The 23,111-nt window shown below is 35.4% G+C and overlaps 3 protein-coding genes across 3 annotated transcripts; all 3 read right to left on the minus strand.

Annotated features, from left to right (window-relative positions):
- Nucleotides 1–353: 353 nt before the first annotated feature.
- Nucleotides 354–5,185, minus strand: LOC142505509 (uncharacterized). Its single transcript, XM_075618521.1, has 9 exons — nt 5,022–5,185; nt 4,609–4,922; nt 3,140–3,249; nt 2,794–2,852; nt 2,547–2,672; nt 2,317–2,371; nt 1,367–1,487; nt 880–927; nt 354–724 (listed from the first exon to the last, which is right to left on the minus strand). The coding sequence occupies exons 2-9, from the start codon at nt 4,703–4,705 to the stop codon at nt 657–659; spliced, it is 684 nt and encodes a 227-aa protein (XP_075474636.1). The 5' UTR covers nt 4,706–4,922; nt 5,022–5,185; the 3' UTR covers nt 354–656.
- Nucleotides 5,186–6,827: 1,642 nt separating this feature from the next.
- LOC142505633 (ubiquitin-conjugating enzyme E2 28-like) lies at nt 6,828–14,359 on the minus strand. Its single transcript, XM_075618699.1, has 4 exons — nt 14,154–14,359; nt 8,812–8,939; nt 7,935–8,039; nt 6,828–7,169 (listed from the first exon to the last, which is right to left on the minus strand). The coding sequence occupies exons 1-4, from the start codon at nt 14,221–14,223 to the stop codon at nt 7,026–7,028; spliced, it is 447 nt and encodes a 148-aa protein (XP_075474814.1). The 5' UTR covers nt 14,224–14,359; the 3' UTR covers nt 6,828–7,025.
- Nucleotides 14,360–15,833: 1,474 nt separating this feature from the next.
- Nucleotides 15,834–20,703, minus strand: LOC142505089 (RGG repeats nuclear RNA binding protein A-like). The gene is made up of 7 exons (XM_075617914.1): nt 20,313–20,703; nt 18,480–18,807; nt 18,317–18,382; nt 18,074–18,209; nt 17,263–17,418; nt 17,067–17,123; nt 15,834–16,293 (listed from the first exon to the last, which is right to left on the minus strand). The coding sequence occupies exons 1-7, from the start codon at nt 20,485–20,487 to the stop codon at nt 16,111–16,113; spliced, it is 1,101 nt and encodes a 366-aa protein (XP_075474029.1). The 5' UTR covers nt 20,488–20,703; the 3' UTR covers nt 15,834–16,110.
- Nucleotides 20,704–23,111: the final 2,408 nt, after the last annotated feature.

The following is a 23,111-nucleotide window of genomic DNA, read 5'->3' on the forward strand; positions in this document are numbered from 1 at the left end:
TATGAAATTTGTATTTCAAACTGAAATCGAATTACAGTTATTCCTGAATCGAATTGAATTCAATATGCTGGTTTGTTTTGTGTATTCTTTTAAGAAAAAAATCATAAGCAACCAGTACTGGCAAATTTTCACTAGGGTCAAAATAACATAATTTTAAGAAAACAAAATTATGGTTTGGCTGCAAATTCTCTATTTAGATTTGGTTTCTATTTGTTCTGTTTTGTTTTGGTTTGGTTTTAATATCATACGTTGTAGGAGAGTTATATGATTCGATTTTCATTTTCATGTACGGATTGGAATCTTCAAAACTGTAGATTAATCCAATTCTTGGTTTTTTTATTTTTTTAAATGTATACTGCATACATCTAAAACATAACTAAGCACACTTTCAATGCAACAAGTTATCCATCAACTAACAATCGGATAAAACATTTTTAAGAAAAAGCATCTCAGCTCTGATTACTCTGCTTTGGCAAATGAAGGCAACTCTGCCTTGTGTTCTCTCTGTCGTTATTTCTTAAGAACAATTCAAAACAGAGAAATCACAAAATCCAAACCCACACAATCCAGTACCAGAGCATCGATGCGAATTGAAGATGGATCGAACAAATAGATGCATCAACTATCGACCGAGTAGCCCGCATGAAGGCAAGTCTTCAAGGCGTGGTATGTCTTCTTGAAGAAGTTCCCTTTCCAGCTGCCGCCGGGTAGCTTTTATCACAGTCTAAGATCAAATGCAGGATGAAGCTATCACTTTATATTGTTGGAAATGCAAAATTGGGAAAATGGCAATTTCCTCCATCATGATGAAGGTCGAATTATAAAAGCTGAATTCACGAAACCTTTCTCATAGGTTGTTGAGAAGCTGCAAATACTTACCTGTTAAAAACTTCAAAAAAATGACTCCCACTGGTGTACGAGGTTTTACTGCAAAGATATGGCAAGAGATTAGCTCAATCAAACAGAAATGGGTCTGGTGTTTACTGACATACTATAACAAGTGAATATGATATCAATCTTTGAGACCCCACAGCAGAGTTAATACGAAATCCTGCAGTGCACCATACATATCATCAAGAGATTATCACAAAAATCGGATGATTTTAGATGTAAGTTCATTTCCACCAGCAATATTAAATGTTCATTTGTTGACAAATTTGGTGCTAATTACAAAGATTAAACCCACATCCTTATATTTAGACGAAGTGTAGGATAGAGATTGCAGATTATTTAGATTGTTATCATAACTGATGGGAAGAAGTTGGCTGGTTTCACTTGAAGCAGAATAAAATTCACATTAAAAATAAAATAAATTTTTTGAAGGTTTTCATGAACACCTTGAATTTCAAAACAGGCAACAATTCACCTGCTTCAAGATCAAGCATCTGAATAAGCATGAATGTGATGTTGACACCAGCCACAGCAAATGGGTATTCCCACAAGGCCCGATCACCTTCTTGCTTACAAAGAAGATCCTGAAACGATTGCTGTGCGAAAGCATTTGGTAGCATATATTGGCAAACTTTAGAGAGGGTATTCAACAACTTAAATCTGCATATGAATATCATGGAAATCCAAGTAATGGAGCAATGTGGGTATGCATGTCCTTGTTAACCAGAGCTAAACACGATTCTTTCGCCTCTTGCTTTCTATTCCTCACAGTCCTTTAGAAACCATCTTTTTTGTTAGCATAGATTTCTCATTCTAAAGGATGTCCAAAAAAGCATTTTATTGCGCCAGCATATTAAATATATGATGCTTTCAGTAATCAATCTATTTTGCGCTGGAATCATACATTAAATAAAATAAATATCATTTCACTTCTTTCCCTCAAATTTAACCAGATTTCATAATTTGAAATAAGGAAAAGCCTTTCTTTTTATTATTAGTATGATTTTTTTCCGAAAAGCACAGAAAACATTAGAAGTTGACTTTCAATTGTATCCATCACCCCAAATATTCATTGTGAAAACGTGTTAAAACAATATCATGCATTATGATTGATCGCATCAAATTCAACCGAAGCACTTTAGGTCACATGAAACTACTAATCAAAGAAATGGATTCATGAGAGTGGAAACAAAGAAAAAAAAAGATCTACTAATAACTAGCAAATCTCATGTAAACATGGATCACAAGTAGAACCAGAAGTAAGAAAAGAGAGCCAAAATTTATGGCCAATCTACCCGGGAGACCTAGAATTAGTCCTCAAACAAAAAAATAAAATAAAATAGAGACATAAGAGCAACGAGTCACTTCCTTCCGACACTCATGCATCACACACAGGGGTAGAGAAAGAGACATAAGAGGACATACTGGATAGTTCCTTGCGAAGTATAATAAATTTTCCAATGATATGAAGCCACCACCCCTGCAAGAACACGGCTTATGTCAAAGGTTAAAATGATATTAGAAAAGGTGTGAGACCTTGAGATCCAAAAGAAGTTTCTTCTATTACTATTGTTTACGTTATTATCGAAAATAATAATTATAATATTATTAATATTTTTAAATCCAGAGAAAGTTGACTGTGAACATATATATACCGAAAATCTGTAGATGGATCTTTTCCCTGCCAACCCATCTCCTTCCACTGGTCAGAAATTAAACTGTGTAGTTTCTCCTCAGGAAAGGCAGCAGCCCACAGCGCCCTCAGAGCTTCCTGTAAAATGAGAGCAATAAAATACAACGGGAAATAGGAGAAAACTTAAATATCATATTGAATTTAACAAGAAGGAAGGCACCAATCTTTATCAAAAAGACCTTAGCATCTTACTGAATATACCTGGTTCGGGAAGGGAACTATCATACACAACATCTATTCGACTCTGTAGCCTGACTAGGCATTCCTCCTGACACAGAAAATTGAAACATCAAGATCTTGTGTTCAGGCGCTAACAACAATGAGAAGTTAAAAACTAAACATGCTCTCTTTAACATAAATATTATGAAAACAGCCAATTATGCAGAAGAAAGCTTAACATTCAGGAATTCACGGCTTCTTATTTTCAAATCTTTTCATTATAAAATTAAAATATTTCATAGATAAAATGGTTATCATTTTAAAACTTTCCTGCTAGGCAAAAACCCAGCTTTGCCCATATGAAAGATATGCCCCTAGTCACCAGAAGGATATTACGTGTGCAGGTGTCAAATCAAATGATGGACGAGCATCACTGTCTCTTCCCTGAGCACAAACACATGAAAGACCTCGACCAAGCCATGCTGCGGATCCTGCTACAACCTCAGCTGTAACAAGAAAATTATAATAAGCAGGAATAATAAGGCAACAAAATTTTCAATCATGATTTATGACATGAGAGAGATTCAAACATAGTAACAAATGAAACATGGAAATCAGCTTTCTCCAAGAGTTTATTCGCACATTAACATCACACAAGTACTTTTAAGTGGCTCAGAAACTTAAACCACGAGCACTTATGTGTTTGGTAAAATCGCAACAGCTTTTTAGCACTAAAGACTCTCACTACCGCATCAAGAGAGAAGAATAACTCTGTTCTTAAATCTCAATTAAGGCCATACATATTAAAATAACATAGGAAAAAACTGACAGAACTATCCCGTTACACAACTTAAGACCCTAAAAAATCTTTTCACCTTTAACATGTCAACTATCTCTCTTCAGTAAGCCACACGTGTACAGGTAATAAACCACTAGAACATTTTACACATGAATCTTCATATAGTGGGGAAAACTAGCAAATTTTTGCACAAAAATCTTCATATAGTTCCAGTAGAGTCAGATTAAGTTTATAACTATAACCGAAGGACACAAGTTTCTCTACGGACAACAATCCCACCAACAAAAATAAATGTCCAGTCTTATACCTATTTCAAACACATACATAATCAGATCAGTCAACATTTCCACCAACTCATGACCATAAGAGAAGATATAGAGAAAAAAGAAGAGAGAAGCGGTTGCGTCACACGCCACTTCAGATGGTTTCAACTAAATAGGACAAAAAAATGAAAGAAGAAGAAGAATTTTACGCTCAAAATCCAAAAAAATTGAAGAGTTTAAAAGCACTAATTTTTTTGTTCTCAGCTATCAATCTAACAAATACATCTTCTAGATTTAATTACGATTTCACCGAGGAATCTTATACTGACCTATCAGTGATTATAATGAGAGCATGAAAATTATGACGAGGCATATTGAACAGTGAAATCTCCAACGGTAGAAAATGCTACTATACAACAAATTATCTTAAAAATTCCATCGAAAATGGGAAAACATGCGCGGAGTTCGGAAAGGACAAATAGAAACTAACCAAAAATCTCAAAGCAAGTAGGCATCAATATAAGCAAAATTTTAAATTCAGAGATTCAGAACCTTCACGACATTAACTGCATACTTATTCTACAGCTATTCACACACTGCCGAAAGCAACACGCGCACAGAAAGATAGATGAAGAGACACGAAAGAGAGGATAAAGCTTAGGTGCAAACCGAAAATGAAGAAAAATAGAGAGAGAGAGAGAGAGAGAGAGAGAGAGAAATAGGAATAAAAATAATAATAATTAAAAGAAAAAAATAAAGAAAAGAACAGAAAAAAAAACACGGAATATAGAGACAGCACGTACCAGAAGATGAGTGGCAAGCACTTCCTCGATCGAGCCCAGGCGAAATTCGCCTAACCGCCACAAACGATCCCCCTCCTCCAGCTCCTCTATCATCCATTCGTCTAAATATCACTCCATATATATCCAATTCCAATCGATCCAGTAAATTCCAAATCGAACTGAAAAAGAAACTTCACCACAGCATATTTTTCCCAATCAAAACTCACAATTTGCTATTTAGAACACGAATCAAAGCCAACACAATTGAACCAAGGCGTTTCTTGAGCGGTTTCTTCCCAGCGAAACGGAAGATTTCGTCCTCACTGCTGCAAGATCTGTCGTCATAAACCAAGAAAAAACTATGAAAAACAAAAGAACCGAAGAAAACTCCGAATATTTATCTCGAGAGCGTATCTAGAGGTAGATTACGTTACCAAATAAGGAAGAAGAGATTCCACTCTCCCCGCATAAACGTGAAACTGTGGTTGGAATCCCTGCTGTGTCTTTGTGTGCGTAAATTGTGTCATTCTGTTGAGTTAGCTTGCCTGTGTCTCCGTTTTGAGAGAGAGAGAGAGCGCGATATTTTTTTTGCCCAGATTTATAACGGTTTTTGCTTTAAATAAAGCCTCACAGTTGTCAGTTTCTTTCAGCTATAATATATATTGAAAATTAATATACTTTTTTTATTTAAAAAATAGTAATATTTGATTAATATTTTAAATACTTGATTATTACATAAGTTTTATTCTTTCCAAACAAGGCATACAATCTTTTTTATTATTATCGATTGACTAAAGTGAATTTGACAAATTATGGAGGGATTAAATTGATATTTGAATGGTTGAAATAAAAAAAATAAAAATAAAAGTGTGTGTTTTGAAATTAAAAAAACAAAAGTGTAAAATTAGTATCATATAAGAGTAAAATTGGAAAAAAAAAAGTTGGTGTCATCTCTAGGTAGTTATTATCATGTTCTCACACTTAATGATATAGTATAGATAGTATAGATATATATGGTCAGTCATCCTTCCCTAAAATTATAATACCTCGAGGCCAATCGAAACAAAATAAACAGGAGGTATCAGGTATGTTTTTCAAGTGGTTACGAAAATGCTTTAAATATATAAAAATAAAAGGACCATCTCATAATGCAGATGTTGTATTCATGTCCAAAGTCATTCCTAGTTATGGTAATGGCCAACACGCATGGATAGAAAGTTTGAGGATTATTTGTCGATGATTGCGGGATTTTAGAAACCGTAATAATTTGCCATGATTTCAAAAAATCATAGACAAATGCAATTCAGCGGCGATTTTCAAAATATAATCGTTAAACTCATGTTTTTTTTGTAGTGTAGACAAAATTGTGTTAAACCATAAGTTATGTTTAGTAGTTGCATGAATACTAATGCGAATACATACTTATTCTTTGGGCTCTTTATTATTTAAAAGTTTAGAAAACTATATATTATAGCGCGGGTCCAAAAGAAAGGGGCACCACTTTTTGCCAACAGCACATTTTTTCAAAGAAAGTTTCAAAAGATTATGGCTTTTCTTCCCTTTTCTTAAAAGGAAAAGGAATTAAAGAAGAAGAAGAAAGAAATATGTGTGTGTGTGTGTGTTGTGGGGATATATTTGGCTATTTGCCCACATCTCTTTCTGTAAAGTAATGAAATTTTCAGAAAGTATTTTATCTTTTTTTCACAAAACTTTTGAGTTATTAGTTATCGTCAAAACTTTTCTATTCCTGCTAAATATAAAACGGAAGGGATGTTTATGGTTTCAATTGTTATCAGAATCTCAAGTTTTGGGGTTGATGGATTTGTGGCAGACACATCGCGTTGAAGTAGACAAAGGAAATTGTATTCCCCAGTGAAAATTACATCATATTTTGGAGTGAAGTTGGTTGAGCTCTCATATTTGTTTTTGATGGAGCAAATAGAAATTTGCTGTGTAACCTAAGCTACAATATGACAAATAATCAGTACTTTAAACCAACAAATTTAGACATGAGGTATAAAATCATATTGTTTAAAACAACTCCCGGTCAACTCAAGCTAGTAATAGTCAATGATCCTTTGCCACATCATGATAACGATGAGGCCCAATACCCTAGCACTTTTGATCCAAATCCAACCATTATGTGAGATGTTTTAGTTAGTTAGCTTAAGTTTAGGTAACTACCCACTCCATTGAACATAAATAAATTTTTTTAAAAAAAAACTCAAGAGGAAAGTCGATAAACTATTAAATACAATATATCTCTTAAATTAACAATTCCAAATATATAATACAAACCATCAACTTGTCACTCAAAGAGGGTAATAATTAAATTATAAGTTCTATTCTACATTTATCCATTACAAGAACTTGAAGGGACACACACACAATCACCTTTTCTACATAGCTGCAGTTCAATCATTCACAGCAAACTGATACTAAACCATAGCATACTTCTGGGTCCAGCTCCTAGCAGTTTGCTCGTACTTGGTTCTGTCCGTCTTGTAAATATGTGCGATTTCTGGCACCAATGGATCATCAGGGTTTGGGTCCGTTAAAAGTGAACAGATTGAGAGGAGGACCTGAAAATGTGGGGGCGGGGGTTAAAATTCAATTCTCGAGAAATAGAGGATAAGATTTGAAAAGGGAAACCTGCTTAGTGACAGTATCAGATGGTAAATAGAAATTTATATTCAAATTTTGCATAAGATAGAAACACCTACGCTAACCTAGAAAAGTTATTTTCTACTCTAACCTATCAAAGTTATTTTCTGCACCTTACGAGATCATTTTTTATCTTATGAACTGCACGGGATTATTTCAAAACATCAATAAAGTTTGCCAAATGTTTAAAGAATTATAAGCTCTTGAACATCATATAAGAGGAAGCTAAACACCCACGTACAGTAACACGATGACTGCATTCATCCACAATGGAACGGTATCCATACTTTCAAAGAATAAACACTGACAATTGGCAAAGACAGCTTGGAACTGTATCCTGCAGATAGTGGATGCACAAATCTATGCTGGTGTATATCAATAAATATAGACTACAGATTCCAGAAGATCTCTAACCGTCTCACCAGTGCGTTGAAGTCATGATTAAACATAATATTTCCACTTTAACAGATCAGTGATGCAAGTTTGTATGACTACATGCAAACTAACACAACAAACTAACACAAACTGCAAATACATGAACACTTGAACTGCATCTAGATCCAAAGGATCATTTAAAGAATGTAGTATGACAAAACCATAACTGACAACTAACCAAAATGTTTCGTGTCTAAGCAGATTGTTAAAAATAAGAGGGTCGCTATTTTATATTAAGCAAAAGCGACCTTTGAAATAGATAATGCAGGGCTCCACTGCTCCTTCAAGATGTCAAGGCATATACTGCCGTTGCTATTTATATTTGGGTGAAAAACTTTTGTCCTGAAAGCTACCTGCATCATCAACCATCATAAAATATTATTTTTCACTTGCAAGTTGCAAAATTAAGAAGAGAGTCAACAAAGAAAAAGTTGAGCAATTTCCTAGAGATAATATTTCATGGCAAATATATACAGTTAGAAACAAACTTCTGGAGATGGTTCTATTACTTGGGACTTAGAAGTTAGAACGCAAAGGAAAGAAATTTAAATAATGTTTTTAGCCATCAAAGTAAGTAATTATTTTCAAAGGAATACTCCAGAAGCAAAATTCTTGTGGCTGATTGAATCAGATCAATCTCCAGTCATAGCAACGACATGCTCAGTATAAACCTAATGACTGTCGCTAATTTCTTGAGAATAGGGTCTTAAATCGCAAACAAAACCTATTTCATCTTTTTCAGTGGCATTAGTCAACAAGGATTAACATGGTCCATGAAACTAATCATAATACCAGTGTAGGGGAGTAAAATATCTGTGAGTCTGTCATGCTGCCGACTCTGTAAAAGATTTGTGTGTCTGTCACACTTCAAGAAAACAATCCACTATTATTTTACTATTAATTGTGAAAAAAACCTGTACACAAATATTATACATACCTAGTCTGGTATCAGTACTTCAACATAACTTACTTTATACATCTACTTTAAAAACATGTCTCCTCCGCAAAATGAAAGCAAAGATTCATCATAAACTCCAATGAATATTCATAGAGATACTTTCCAGAATACAAAAAAGGCACCGGATGGAACCCAAAAATCCGAACTGTAATTTACAGGTCACATACCTTCGGAGGTTTGAATGGGTAATCAGGGGGGAAATGAATTGTAACTAAAAAGACTCCCCCCGCATAAGGACTATCCTGAGGACCCATTAATGTTGCTTGCCAGTGGAACATATCTTCACCAACAGGTCCTGCCAATGGCAACAACAGAGAGAATAATGTTACATTTCCATCCAGCAGCAATTCCAAAAACTTAACACATCCATGCCACTACTATCATAGTAAATCAATAGTCACAAGTCAACCAAACAAGTGGCGACACCAATTCATAGTCGGAACAGCTCAAAAACAGCATGACGTGTCATCATTTGATCCTCCGTCTCTACAAATCACCTGATTTGGCTCCTTCCTCATGAAAACTTTGATATGATCAAGGCCTTCTTGTAAGTGTCACTAACTAAATGAGAAAACCAGCTTATGGTTTTAACTCAGGTATTGATGCATCTAAATGATAATTTCCAAAGCAAGACCTCCTAAAAGGCCAGTTTTCACAAATATTTCCTTCACGCAGGAAATCTTCCACCTACTTAGAGTTAGAAATATTAATAAATTTCATAACCATTCTAATATCAACAAGCACGATCAAAATCATGGAAACCATGACTTTCATAACCCAGGATGTTTTTCTACGTGCAACAAATGGTCAAAGAAACAAAAACACGCATACCCACACAATAAAACCATAAAATCCCCACAGATCAAAATTCTTAACACTTTGAAAACCCATCAACGCAAAAATCAAAGAAAGTGTAAGGCTTAATAGAAATGTTACGGAAATGTAAGCAAATTTATTATTGATTTTATTGATAACAAGGCTTATATAGCCATACAACTCTAACTGAAAGGAGAGAAAAAACAGTCCACAAATTTATTTGAGGGCCACGGCTATTGAAAAAGTCAAGAAATAAACAATCCTGAATTATTGATATTGATAATGCAATTAGTTCATCTCAGGAACAGTGCACACTCCAAGTTCTTCACGGAACTTTTGGAAATCTCCCAATTTTAGCGGCTTTGTCATCAGATCAGCAACTTGATTTTGAGTTCCACAATAAACCAGATCAACAACTCCTTCCTTTGTAAGATCTCTGAGAAAGTGAAATCGCACATCTATGTGTTTGGACCGACCATGTAAGACTGGATTTTTGGATAACTTGATGGCAGAATTGTTGTCACACATCACCATGGTGCTTTCTTCTTGTAGATAACCAAGTTCTTTCAAAACATTCCTCATCCAAACAGCTTGGCATGCACAAGCTGCTGCTGCCACAAACTCCGCCTCAGTAGTTGATAAAGTGACAATGGGCTGCTTTCTAGATGACCAAGCTACTGCACCCTCGCTCATCATAAACACGTAGCCAGAAGTACTTTTACGATCTTCCATATCTCCTGCATAATCACTATCTGTGAAAGCCAACAAGTTTTCTGCTCCTCCCTTCTTGTAGAAGATTCCATAATTCATGGTTCCTTTCAAATACCTTAAGGTCCTTTTTGCTGCTTGGAAGTGCAACTCAGTTGGATTGGCCATAAATCGACTAATCAGACTTACAACAAACATGAGATCAGGTCGTGTGGCTGTGAGATACATGAGACTTCCCACAATCTGTTTGAAATAAGTCTCATCCACTTTGACTCCTTTCTCATCTCTGCATAATTTATACCCCTGGAACCATGGGATTACAAACTGCATTGCTTTCCTTCATCCCAAAACGATCCAACACTTCTGCTGCATATTTCCTTTGACAAATAAAAATGCCTTCTGTCTTCTGTAGAACTTCTATTCCAAGGAAAAAATCTCATTTTTCCTAAGTCAGTCATATCAAACTCTTTCTTCATTGAACATTTGAATTCAATTATCATATCTGCATCATTACCAGTGAACAAAAGATCATCAACATAAATACTCACAATGAGAATCTTACCTTCATTGCTTCGTTTGATAAATAAAGTGTGTTCACTGTGACTTGCTTGAAAGCCCTCCTTAATGAAATAAGATTCAATCCGACTAAACCAAGCTCTTGGGGCTTGTTTTAGTCCGTAAAGCGCCTTATACAGCTTGTACACTTTCTGCTCATTTCCCTTCTTTTCGTACCCCTTCGGTTGCTCCACATAAACTTCCTCGCTTAGCTCTACATATAAAAATGCAGATTTGACATCTAGTTGGTAAAGCTTCCAGCCTTTGTTTGCAGCAAGTGCTATGATCATCCTCACAGTGTCCATTCTTGCTACAGGTGCGTACACCTCTGTATAATCTACTCCATGTTGTTGGGAATAACCTTTAACCACCAACCTTGTTTTATATTTGTCAACTTCTCCGAGCTCATTCAGTTTAGTTTTGTAGACCCATTTCACTCCTATTCTTTTTGTAGACCCATTTCACAACCCGGTAAATCTACTAACTTCCATGTTTGATTTTTTTTCAATATAATTAATTTCTTCATCCATGGCCAATCTCCATTTCAGACTTTCCACAGCTTCCTCGAAATTCACTGGATCTGAAGATACAATAAGTGCCATATTCATTTCTTCTAATAGACCTTCACATGAAACATAGTCTCTCATCCACATGGGAAGATGTCTAATTCTGTTCACCCTGGCATTCATGCCTACTTCATCATTGGTACTTGAGGAAACATGTGCATCTTCGGTTTCATCAAATTTAGCTTTTTCCTCTTCTGTATTTTCTTCACATTCTTCTTCATCATGGGTAGTACTTTCACTATCTTTCCATTCTAAATCTATTGACAGGTCCTTTTCGTAGCCTGCATCCCAATTCCATTGACTTTCTTCTTCAAAAAACACATCTCGACTCAAAATAATTTTTTTTGTAATAGGATCATACAATCTGTACCCTTTTGATTCATCACTAATACCAAGAAGTACACATTTCATGCTCTTATCTTCGAGTTTCGTCCTCTTAGCATCTGAAATATGGACATGCCCAATACATCCAAATACTTTGAAGTGCTCCACTGATGGTTTTTCTCCACTCCAAGCCTCTTCTGGAGTCATTTCCTTAACAGCTAGTGTAGGTGATTGGTTCAAAACATACACTGCCCATCTCACTGCTTCAGGCCAGAAAGTCTTAGGCATCTTTTTTTCTGATAACATTGATCTCACAAGGTTCGTTATCGTTCGATTCTTGCGTTCGGCTACTCCATTTTGCTGCGGAGTGTAAGCCATAGTTAACTGCCTTCTTATCCCATTCTGCTTGCAAAATTCGTTAAAATCCATAGAGTTAAATTCTCCTCCCCTATCTGTACGCAAGCACTTAATAGGCAAACCAGTTTCCTTTTCCACAAACACTTTGAAACACTTGAAGAGATAAAATGCTTCTGATTTTTCTAATAAAAAATATATCCATGCTTTTCTAGAGAAATCATCTATGAAGCATAATATGTACCTCTTTTTACTGTTGGAAGCAGGAGTAATAGGGCCACAGATGTCTGCATGAACCAATTGTAATTTCTGAGTTGCTCTCCACTTGCTTTTCTTTGGAATTGGATCACGATGTTGTTTGCCCTTCATGCAATCGGAACACACAACAGAGGAAACTGGTAATTGGGGTAGTCCAGTAACCATACCTTTTGATTGCAACAGAGTTAGTCCCTTGTGGCTGAGATGAGCATATCTACAATGCCATAGGTGAGTTGTGTCTTGTGTTGTGGTGTTGAAGCATGATTCTTTTTGAGACAACAAAACGAACATTCTGTTTGCTGTCATGTTTGTCTGAATAATCAGAACCTTTTGAGGATGATATATTCGACACATTCCTGATTGAAATAGTATGGTCAAGCCTCTCTCCTGTAGTTGACCTATACTCAAAAGATTATTCTTGAGTTCAGGTATATAATAAACTTCAGTGACTACATGAGTTACTCCGCACACCATCAACTTCACACTTCCCTTTCCGAGTACATTCATTTTAGTGTCATTTCCAAGTTTTACCACATGTCTAAAGGTGTCATCCATCTCATTAAATACTGATTTATCTCCACACATGTGATTTGAGCATCCCGAGTCCAAGAACCAGACCTCTTCCTTTTTTGTGTTGTTCATCTCTACATATGACATCAACAAGAGCTCTTCTTGTTCATCTAACTCAGCATAATTTGCCTCCTTGTCCAAGGCAGGACATTCATAATGATAATGACCGAGTTTGTGACATTTATAGCATTCAATCGTGGCTCGATCGAAACTGTCTTCCTCTTCCTCTACCTCGTCCTCTAAATGTGCTTCTACCTCTTCCTCGTGTAGGAAACTTCTCCCCCGTACTTACTTTCAAAGCATGATCTTCTCCAGTTTTCCTTCGAAACTTCTGTTCATGCACAATCAAGGAGCTCTGCAGCTCATCAACAGTGAGAGAATCCATGTCCTTTGACTCCTCAACAGAACATACAATGTAGTTGAACTGTTCTGTTAAGGACCGTAGAATTTTCTCCACCACTTTGACATCTGGCATGTCTTCTCCATAGTTTCTCATGTTATTAGCAACCAGCATGACTCTTGAGAAGTAGTCGGAAACCGATTCTCCAACCTGCATTTCCAGAATTTCAAAATCTCGACGAAGTGCCTAGAGTTGTGCACGTTGAACCCTTGCATTTCCTTGAAACTTTCTCTTCATTGACTACCAAATTTGTTTGGACGTGTCCTTTTGAAGGATGGTTTTCAAAATTAACTTGTCAATTGACTGAAAGAGATAGTTTTTCACCTTTAAATCCTTGAGCTTAAGATCATCCAATGTCTTTTTCTGTGCGGCTGTCAAAACTTCCGTTTCTCCAGGTTCAGAGTAACCAATTTCGATGAGATTCCAGTATTCCTTAGATCGCAAAAAGTTTTCCATCAGCATACTCCAGTGGTCATAATCTCCATCGAACTTAGGAATGCTAGGTTGAGCAAAACCAATGTTTCCTTCTGCTGCCATTTCTCAATCACTCCCTAAGTGTTTCACTCTTACTCTCAAGTGTTTTGCTCTCTTAGATTAGGATACTGCAGTTCCTAACCACACTCGAAAATCTCACGGTCAGGCCTCTCAACGAGGCTCTGATACCAATTTGTAAGGCTTAATAGAAATGTTACGGAAATATAAGCAAATTTATTATTGATTTTATTGATAACAAGTCTTATATAGTCATACAACTCTAACTGAAAGGAGAGAAAAAACAGTCCACAAATTTATTTGAGGGCCACGGCTATTGAAAAAGTCAAGAAACAATCAATACTGAATTATTGGTATTTATTCTAACGGTACTTTGAAATAATTAGTCCTAAAATATTAACTCCAACAGAAAGCACAGTAGGAAAACTAAGTACATAAGAACAAACAACAACAAATATAAAATTACCGGCGCTGCAAGAAGAAGGAGGATCTTTCTGGAGATCCTGGAGCTCCTTCAAGATCCGTTTTGATGCCATCGAGTAAATGAACGCACAGAAGTCTCCGATCTGCAAATTGCTGAGATATGAGAGAAGAAAAGGTCTGAGACGACGAGAAATTTTATGAACGTTGATACAAGGGAGGAAGTATAAAACGGAAGGGCCAACTTGAAAAAGTGTTGTATATATATATATACACACCCAAGTAAATCTATTGTTTGTAATGCAAATGATTTAAAAAAACACATATTAAAAAATGATAAAATGAAGTTATAAAATTCAGACACATATTGTGTATTTGTACAATATAATTTCACAAAGGAAAGAAACTATCTAAAAAATTCATGGATAAAAAAATGAAAAAACAACATTACCGAACAAAAAAGTTAAATGAAACAAAAAAGATAAAAATTTGGGGTTATAAAAAATAAATGATAAATAAAAGGAAAAAAAAAAGAACCGTACCGATTTGTTCGGTCTTATGGGCTCAAACTTAGTATATGTATAGGCACACACATTTAATATAGACAGATATATATATGTGTGTATGTGTATGTGTGTGCGTGTGTGTGAGAGTGTGTGTATATTTATTTATTATTTATTTATTTTTAAGGAGCATAATTTTTTATTTTACTGCATCTATTTTGTTTAGAATAATCGAAAAAAAATAACAATAGGAACAAATAAATAACTTTGACATTTGTTGAGCCGTCAGATTTGACATCCTCTTCGATTTTCTTTCTTTGTTTCGTCTTTTTCAACTGTTTTTTTTTTTTCCAAAACACTCGTATTCCAGTTTTACAACACTTTTTTTTTAATGTCAATTTCAATCATCACTTTCGTCGTACCATATATCCCCTGGCCTTGTCCCGATTTTCCATACTTTGCAACAGTCAGACCAACCAAATAATAATGAAATTGCTGGCATATATGGTTCTACTTTCCAATTCCAAATCCAAATGAGAGGATCTGATCAATTTTCGGCAGAGTTTTACAATACAGGGAATCAAATGTACCACACTCCATTCACTGAGGATGTAAACGAACCAAATCGTTTGTGAGTTATTCGAAGCTCGATTCGATAAAAGCTCGTTTGAGCTCGTCTAATGAAGCTCGTTAAGATAAACAAACCAAAGTCAAGCTTTACAGTATTCGGCTCGTTAGCTCGTGAACATGTTCGTTGGTAAGTTCATGAGTATTTTTTAGATGAAAAAATAATAGTTTTGATATTTAATTTATTGATTTTGCATATTATTTAAAATATATATAGAAAATTCTATTAAATTTATTTATTATAATAAATTTACAAATTTTAATAAGAATAATATATTTTTCTTTAAATATATAATTTTCTTTTTAATTAATTTAATGAAAATTTAAATGTATAATTCATATTTATTAAACTTGTTTAGGCTCGATAAAGGCTTGAATAAGCTCGTGAGCCATACATATATTCGTTAAATAAAGCTCGAGCTCGGCTCGATTATAAACGAACCAAGCTCAAACATTCAGGAGTTCGACTCGGCTCGACTCGATTACATCCCTACCATTCACTAACTGTACGAGAAAACATTTTCCAAGTAGACAATTTTAGGTGCCCCGCATAGGAAAATAGTTATTGATGTCTACATGAGGCCAACAAAAAGTGATGGAGAATTAAACTGCATGTGATTTTGCATTACCAAAACAAAACTCAGCAACAATGTCCAGAATCTAAGATTGGGTGTTAATATGCCGTCACCTTAAGAAACAAATATAACAACACAGCCAAGTCGTTAACGAAAATGCTACATGGAGATCACAAGGAAAGACATAAATATACATAGTAAGCATAAACTTCGATAACATTTTGATACAAGAATTCCATTATTCCAAGTTTGAGCTGGCATAGAAACGGTGCAAAGCAAAGCAAGACCATAATTCGTCTTATTTGCCACCTAAGGTAGGGAACTGGTCTGGATCTCCTATTGAAGGTGCTTTCAAGTGGCTCGAGTCAGTGGCTCCTCCATAACCTCCTCTAGGGCCACGACCACGCCCTCGTCCACGACCACCATAACCTCCATAATTTTGACCCTCAGGAGGCTTCAAGAACTCGTTGATGCTGACAGACTGAATCAATGACAAATAGTATCAGAATTTGGTGGACCTCTCGTCACCAGTAATCCAACTATGGTAACAAAGAACACAAAATTAACAAATGGGAATTAGTGTTAAAGATTCCTATGCATGAACATCCATGCCATGTCAACACCACCCTCATTCCCTGGTCACTTTCATTCTCTCTCTCATTCTTCCTTCTCGATTTCTTCTATGCTTTTATCTTCACCATTCTCGAACCTCTCATTCTTTCCCATCTCACCAAATCACACAAGACATCAATCTCCTTTTTCTGGTTGAATGCTAATCAAAAGTTGATAAATAACACGAAACATGCTATAAACATTATGAAACTAATGACATTTCTGTTATTGAATGCCAACACTAATCTTGGAAAAGATCTTTAACTACTGAAGTGTGATATTGAATCTTACACGTGTACAACATGCTACAGTTGATTAACATTTTCTAAAATAATTTAAAGAACATCAACAAGGACTTTTTCGTTGCACATACAATATCTTTAGCCTCTACCAAACAACAGTGCATCTATTGCTTACTCGGTATTTTATATATATTTGATGAAGTAACTGACTTCGACATCATATATTTAAAAATATATTATCAAGTGCCTTATTTCAATTCAATGGATGCTAAGGTACACGGCAAATTTCCAGAATTGCAAATTTAATAAAGTTTGGCTTCACATACAGAATAAAGCCACAAGAACTACACAGTATACAAACCCTGTCTTTACATACAGACATATTAGAACAGGTAGATACCTTCTTGGTTTTTTCTTCTTTCTCGGCCGACTCTTTTCTCTTATCTTTTTCAGAGCCCTGCAAACATTAATCATTAAATTTAAAACAAAGCCCCAAAAGTGGTTTGCCATAATAACTGTGACATTTCAAGCAAAAGCAAAAAAAAAATATATTGAGAAACTGGCAAAAATGAACTCAAAAGAGCAGGCCAATTCACCAATTTGACAAAAGTATCATCAGAAGTTTTCTTATTTGCAAGCGGCTTCATAGCTTCAAACTCTTTTGCATCAACCTTCCTTCCCTCAGATTTAAGAGCTTGAAGACCCTTCCTTTTCTCCTCCTGAACTTTCTCATACTCTTCGAGTGTCATCTCCTGCAGTTTGAAGGAAAGACTATTTCAAAATCAAGGTAGCAAATCCATGACCCCATCCACCACGAAATTACATTTGAACAAAATTGTACGATTTCCGAACAATGTTTTCTATTTCTCTATGAATACTGTTAAAAAAAATTAACCATGACATTTGATTGTTGTAAAATTAACTAACCACTAACTGCAGAGGAAATAGTGGTCAATAGTGATTTTGACATTTCTCATTAAATCATCATAACATGCATCATCACAAAAATATAAAATAAATAAGTCAATTATTTTTGTAGACTCTGGGAAAGAAATTTTTCAGAAAATAATAGATAAGAAAAGTAATGTGCAAGGGAAATCAAGATGAGTCCCTGATATATAGTCTGAATACAAATAAATAATACAGTTTCTCGATTCAGCAAATGTAGGTTGTCAACCACTTAATCATGAACTAGGTAGAGTGTTTTTAGTCTTTTTCCAGCTGTACCCCAAAGTACAACCCAATGTTTGATGTTCTTGTAACTACATGTCTAAATTAGATGAGAGAATCAATCTAATAGTGGAAGTAGATTTACATGGACTAGGAGAGCAATTTCATGGACCACAAGCGAACAAACAACTGAAATCCGAATATTTGATATCAACATATTATTTACAGGCTCTTTACCTTGTCCTCAGGTTCCTTCTCCTCAGCTTCATTTGCAACAGCTTCCTTGTTTCTATCAGCTGCGGCGTCCTCCTCTATTGAGGGCTTTTCAGCATCCAGACTTTTATCTCCTTCATTAGGAGCCTCCTCGACCACTCTAAAATAACAAGAAAGAAAACAGCAGAGTTGTAGAAACGTGCATAAAATATAAGAAAATATGAAAGCTATGCAATGTCATCTCATCAGCAGAAACAAAACACTCACGAAACTGGTTCGTCAATCTGAGTACCCCAGTTCCCTAGGCCAGATCCTTCCCGTTTCATCTCACCTCTAGTAAAAAATAAGTTCATATTCGAAATTAAAGTAGAAGATCCGCAAAGTAACAAAACAGAAAAAATAATCAAGGAAACAACGAAAATCCGCATACCCACGTCCAGTTCCACTATGGCGTTCAAATGCTCGACGAGGCCGCTCGCGTTCACCTTCATCTTCCCCTCCATTGCTGAAACCACCTCGGCGGCCACCTCGAAAAGGGCCACGAGGTCCACCATAGCCACCACGCCTTCCTGAAGGACCCCTGTTATCAGCCTCGTCAGTTGTGCCCTGAGCACCAGATATCACCTTGTTTCCAGGTGAGTTGCTGTTGTTGGTTGAGTCCCTATTGAAGCCACTACCTGCACCACGACCACGCCCATATCCACGGCCACGACCACTGCTGCCCCCTCCTCGGGCAGATTCAGTCTTTGCCTCTCTGACTACTCAAGTAGACAGTAAATAATGGATCAAACTAAGAGAAACTTAAAAATGAATTTCAAACTATATCAAGAAGGGTAACCTATTGGAACTTGAAAACCCTACAGCCACATAAACAATCTTCACAAAATTTTGAAATAATCATAAGCACAAAATATTTCAAACTTGTACAGTTTCAGAATCTCTATGACATATCTAATCCATTAGCCTCTACAACCAATATCAATAAATATACCAGATTGACAACCAAATAACTTATTTGGGATGCTTCGGATGCAAGGTTCTAAAATTTCGCTAAGCGCTAGTAGGACGCCAGACCAACGCCTAGCAAGTAGCACCTAGGCGGAAACTAGGCGCCGCTAGACGGATTCTAAGGCATCAACAAAATAAATCGCATACTATAACTCAAACACACTATCATCAAATTTAAAAGTTCAAAATTACACAACTAATAGAATATCACAAATTACTACACTTCTTCACCATGATTTTCAAAAACTTGTTCTTCATCATACACAAACTCAGTATCATCATTGTCAATATCATCATTGTGTGCTCAGAAATACAGCTGATCAGGCTGTACAAATCCGCAGAAACATATTTTCTATTTTCTCCCCCTTGGTTCGATCTACAGACTGCAGATGAAGATGAATTTTGGTGTTAGGGCAAACCAACAAATCGTTTTTCTTGTGTGACTTTGGTTTAAGGCCTATAAAAAAATAACTTTTAGTTTTTTTGATTGGGTTTTAATTTAAAAGCAGAAAAAAACCCAAAAGCCCTAATTGTCTGTGGCGCCTAGGACACACAGGCCAATTATTTGGCGCCTAGGACGCATAGGCCGAATTTCAGAACATTGTTTGGATGTAATATGAAATCTTTTACAAATCCAAATCAATAAAATGTTTGTGTGTATATATATACATATATATATATATATATATATATATAAAACGGTCGCTCGGATTTCTATACCACAGTACTTAAACATGCACTGTGCCTCTGGCACAGACAGGATGTAGGTGACATGTCAAAGCGTGGACTGTTGACCCATAACATTCTAGAACATATATGCGATTCTGTGCGAAGAAAATTCAGTCATACAGCATATGTTTTACAGTTTAAAAGATACTAACTGACATCAAAACATTCATTGGTGTACACGCAAATTTGAATCTGCTAATTGAAATTCTTGCATTTCGAATAGGGGCTGCTAATGAAATTCTTGCATTTCAAAGAGGGGCTAGAGCCTTAGGCTGGGGAACACACACTTCACTGACGGCAGTTGGGACAGAGGTTAGGCCTCAGTAAATACGATACCAAGTAATGCTTTTCAGAGTCACCGATAAGAAAATTACAGATGCTTACACGATAATAAGACCCCAAACTAAACGCCCACATAACGACGCTAGGCTCCAAATAATGTATTTCTTTTTCTTCTTGTACATAGCACACAAACGCCATTACCTCGAGTAAAAGTAAGAAAAAGAGACAAACGGAGAGAGCTAACCAGCTTCGGAAGGGGGGAGAGGCTTTGAGGGCAGCTTAGCTGGCGGCGGCGCCGGCTTTTCATGCGGCGCAGAGGGTTTCTTCGACTCGATCTTCTTCTGCTGGGCAGCAATCAACAAAGATGGGTCCTCCGTGTCATCGTCTTCCAGTAAATCAAATGGGTTCAGAGTCGCCATTGCTCCCTCCCCAACAGAAACAGAAGCAAATTGGGATTTCGGATTTGTTGAGAAGATAAGCCGTTAATCCAGCTCTTCATTCATCATTAAGACTGATAAAGGTAATGGATCCATCCATAAACTTGGAACCGAGAAACGGAGGGGGGGAGAGAGAGAACGAGAAAGAGATTGGAGGATTCGATGAACCCTAGCCGCAATGGACAGTGTAGGAAGAGCCATGAGGAGTGAGACTGGGTAAGATTTATCTGTAAGCGCATCTTGTCCTGCATACGTGGGGTTTTCTAATAAATAATATAATATATAAAAACTTATCAAAAACAAGGACTCCCAATTATTTACATTTTCTTTCTTTTTTCTAAATATACAGTTCATTTTCTTTATTTAATAGTTTTTTTTCTTTATTTTTTACGATATACCTTTTTTGAACTAATCATATATAATGATAAAATTTGTGGTTTGTTGCTAACTTTGTTTTCTTAATTATTTTTGATTTGTACAAAAAAAAAATTATACATTTGAGAGCAATAAACGGATGAATATATTTATACTTACTATCTATTAAATTTGAAGCCTTTTGGTAATTGAATTTGATCGGACTTTGTTACATCAAACTAAATTTACATATCTAACCATGTTAATTGACCCCTATAATCAAACGGAGCAAAACATTCTCCCAAGAAAATGTATTAAAATATAATTTCAGTTAACATATTAACTTTTCATTTTATAAAAATTAAAATTTACAGATTTGGACGTGTATGTATCATCTACTTATATATTATAAGGCTCGAGATCTTATACATCGATCTCTTCGAGTTTTTTTAAAAGATTTAATAGTCCAGAAGTAGGGGTGGGCAATGGTCGGGTTTCGTGTAATGTTTTTACTACCGAAATGACTATGATAAATACCCGTCTAGTTTGGTGCCCGATAGAGTCATTACGAGTTCGGGTTCAGGTTACGAGCTCGAACATTCACTTTTTAAAAAAAAAACTTAGGTTTTTTTTCACATCAAATTAAACAATAAAATATCATATTTGATTTGATACTATCTAAAGTACACGAGCACTGATATGTGAATACTAATACTTTTTCAGGAAGAAAAGCAAGAATTCAGCACAAAATCTTGTGCACGAGAATGTGTTATTGGGCCTAGGTTTTGTATCGGTTGGGCATGTCACATGCTTAGCAGATGACATAATAATTTTAGGCCACGTTGGATTTATTTGTTATTTTTCATAAATTTCAAGAAAAGTGTATGTAATATTTAAATACAGTTGAAATTTTTTGTTAATATGACAAACCTCGAGAAATTAGATATGATTAATCCAATAATAAAAACATAAAATTTTGGTAATACAGTCTCACGAGTTAATTTTATAAGTTCAATATCTTATTTGGGTCAGACACTGAAAAAATATTACTTTTTATATCAAATATTGGGATGAGTTGATCCGTCTTATTAATAAAAATATGTGATACCATATCAATTGTCATGATTCTTGATTGATTTTAAATTTTCTAAAAAAAAGGGATGACAAAAAATGGGTACCTAATTATTTAGCCAAAGGTGCAAGAATTAGGGGTGGGCATAAAACAAAAAAAAAAAAACGAAAAAACGACCTAACCGAATAATTCGGTTTTATTTGTTTTTCGGTCGGTTATGATTTTAAAATTTATGAAATTATGTTTTTCGATTCGGTTTTTGGTTTTATTCCCCCAACAAACCGAATAACCGAACCGAAAATATCATTGTTAAGTATATGATTTTTATGTATAATGAGATATGTTATTGTTAAGCATAAGAATTTTTATGTATAATGAGCCAATTAAGATATATGATGAACTTAGTATCATTCACCCTCATATGATTGGCATAGTCGTTTTTTAATTATATCTTCCTTCTTTGTTCCCTTAAATTATGGTTTTTTAGCATGTCAATTGTCAATGCTTTCAGACATTACTTTTCTCTCGACGTGGCACCAGTTATCATGGTCGGATTACGTATCTTAATGTCTTTATATATTTCTTTAATTTTCCTAAGATTATTAGAGTTTCATTCGAGCTGGTTGGCACATTGTTATATTTATTATTACTGAATATTCCGTTTGACAAATACTATGATTTAGATTTTAGATGTATAAAGTGACGTATAATTGTATTTTTTAACAAAATTTTAGCTAATCGTATATAACCGATCGTATAAACCGAACCGTATTACAAAAAAATCGAACCGTAATAAAATGATTTGGTTTTGGACCAGAGATATTCAAAATCGAAAACAGAAAAACTGAATTGTTGTAGACTAAAACCGGACAAAACCGATTGTTGCTCGCCACTAGCAAGAATAGGCGACCTCCAACAACTTTCCGTGAACAAAAATTGTAGAAAAATCCGACATCTGAACGCACACTTCGCTTTTTCGAATTCCAAAGCTAAGCACCCAGAGCTTTCAAAGCCATTGCTTACGCTTTTCATTGAAAAAGCAAGAGGTAAAATTAAATGGCCCGCAAAAGAAATAGAGGACAAATTATTTAGTGATTTGTTCTAGTGTGTTAAAAAAATTAGTAAAATAATTCAGCCAATCATTTTCAAGATTTCATGGGATCGGCGAACCAAAATCACA

The sequence above is a fragment of the Primulina tabacum genome, chromosome 10, assembly GCF_025594145.1.
Source record: "Primulina tabacum isolate GXHZ01 chromosome 10, ASM2559414v2, whole genome shotgun sequence".
Classification (NCBI taxonomy): Eukaryota; Viridiplantae; Streptophyta; class Magnoliopsida; order Lamiales; family Gesneriaceae; genus Primulina; species Primulina tabacum.